This window comes from Rutidosis leptorrhynchoides, chromosome 1 (genome assembly GCF_046630445.1).
Source record: "Rutidosis leptorrhynchoides isolate AG116_Rl617_1_P2 chromosome 1, CSIRO_AGI_Rlap_v1, whole genome shotgun sequence".
In the NCBI taxonomy this organism is placed as follows: domain Eukaryota; kingdom Viridiplantae; phylum Streptophyta; class Magnoliopsida; order Asterales; family Asteraceae; genus Rutidosis; species Rutidosis leptorrhynchoides.
This window is the reverse complement of record NC_092333.1, coordinates 186,375,694-186,377,317: the sequence shown is the minus strand read 5'-3', so window position 1 is coordinate 186,377,317 and position 1,624 is coordinate 186,375,694. Positions and strand designations below refer to the sequence as shown.

Here is a 1,624-nt window from a genome sequence, read left to right as displayed (position 1 = left end):
GTCTTTTGGTGGGCGTTTGACTCTTGTGAAATCGGTGTTGAATAGTCTTCCGTTATACTACTTCTCTCTCTTCCGTGCCCCGCCATGTGTGATCAAAAAACTTGAGTGTGTAAGATGTTCTTTTTTTGAGGGCGGGTCGGGGGGTAACAAACACAAAATTTCTTGGGTAAAATGGGAGGATACTCAATTACCATATGGGGAGGGTAGGTTAAACTAGGGGACTTTAAGAGGGAAAAAACATGGCTTTGATTGGCAAGTGGTGGTGGAGGTTTAAAACCGAAACCACCTCCTTGTGGGTCAAGGTCATTTCGAGTATTTATGGGCCTTCGGTTTGGCTTTTATGTGACGATTCTTCTCATATTTATTGCTACAAATCAATATGGATTGATATTATCAAAAACGGTGATAACATTTGTGAGATTGGTATTCCTTTTCGAAACTTGTTTGATAAAGTTATAGGTGATGGCGGGTCTACTTCTTTTTGGAATTGCTCTTGGAATGGAAGTGAAGTTCTAAAAGACAAGTTCAAAAGGCTTTGGAGACTTGAAACAAACATGGACGCTTTGGTCAAAGATCGTATCATTTGGGACAGGTCAAATTGGGTGGGTAATTGGGCGTACTTTCCGGGCGTGCGGGAGGAGAGCTTCAAGGTTTATCCGAAATGATCCAAGGTGTGGTTCTAAATGCGGAAAAGAAAGACTCTAGGAGGTGGATACCGAGTAGCAATGGTTCTTCACAACAAATGGTCTTACAACTTTGATTAATTCGAGAATTCTACCATCAAGTGGCACAAATTTTGAGATGTTACACAACAATCTTGTCCCAAAAATGTAACATCCTCATACAGGGCTTAGATGTAAGATGACTATTTTGCCCTTAGACATAATTGTGTGATTAATTATGCTTTTATTTTAGTTGAATAGTTTATTTTATTTTATTATTTGGTTAAGATCGGTTTGTGACAAGGGTCACAGAACAGGTTCGTTTATTTAATTTGGACTTTGTTAGGGCAGTCAAATTAAGTACGAAAGATTTTAGATAACTGGTAAATATCCGTGTGTGATGGGGTATTGTATTTAACCCACATATATAAACCTTGAACCAGCCATTTCTCTCATTTTCTTGAATCTTCCACACACACTCCGTACCTACTTTCTCTCCTACTTGAAACCCTAATTTCTTAATCTCGTTTTTGGAATTACAATTGTGTTATAAAGCTTGTTGTTACTGTCTTCGTGATCATTCAAGGTAACAATTCGTGATGTTCAGTTCCAAAATTGTTAGATTTGTGTGATTTTAAGTTAGGTTTTGTCAAAAGTGGATTTTGAGTCAAATTTAGCCAAATTGATGTTGTTGATGCTTAAAACTAGAGGGTTTGAGTCCCTAAATGTTTTCCTAACATGTTATGTGTGGATTTTAGGTCAAAAACATGTCTGGAAATGAGATTGAGTGATTTTGGTTCGAAAACCCGTCATTTCTGCTGCTGCTGCTCGATGAACACAACCGTACGGTTGCAGCTTGCAACCGCACGGGTACATGGTGCAACCGTACGGGTGCATGTGCAACCGTACGGATGCAGTGGTGTTAGTGCAACCGGACAGTGAGTGTGCAACCGTACGGATGC

At 39.5% G+C, this 1,624-nt stretch overlaps 1 protein-coding gene across 1 annotated transcript; it reads left to right on the top strand.

The window, feature by feature from the left end:
• The first annotated feature begins 239 nt into the window (after nt 1-239).
• On the top strand, nt 240-665 carry LOC139892893 (uncharacterized). Its single transcript, XM_071876020.1, has one exon. The coding sequence runs from the start codon at nt 240-242 to the stop codon at nt 663-665; it is 426 nt and encodes a 141-aa protein (XP_071732121.1).
• Nucleotides 666-1,624: the final 959 nt, after the last annotated feature.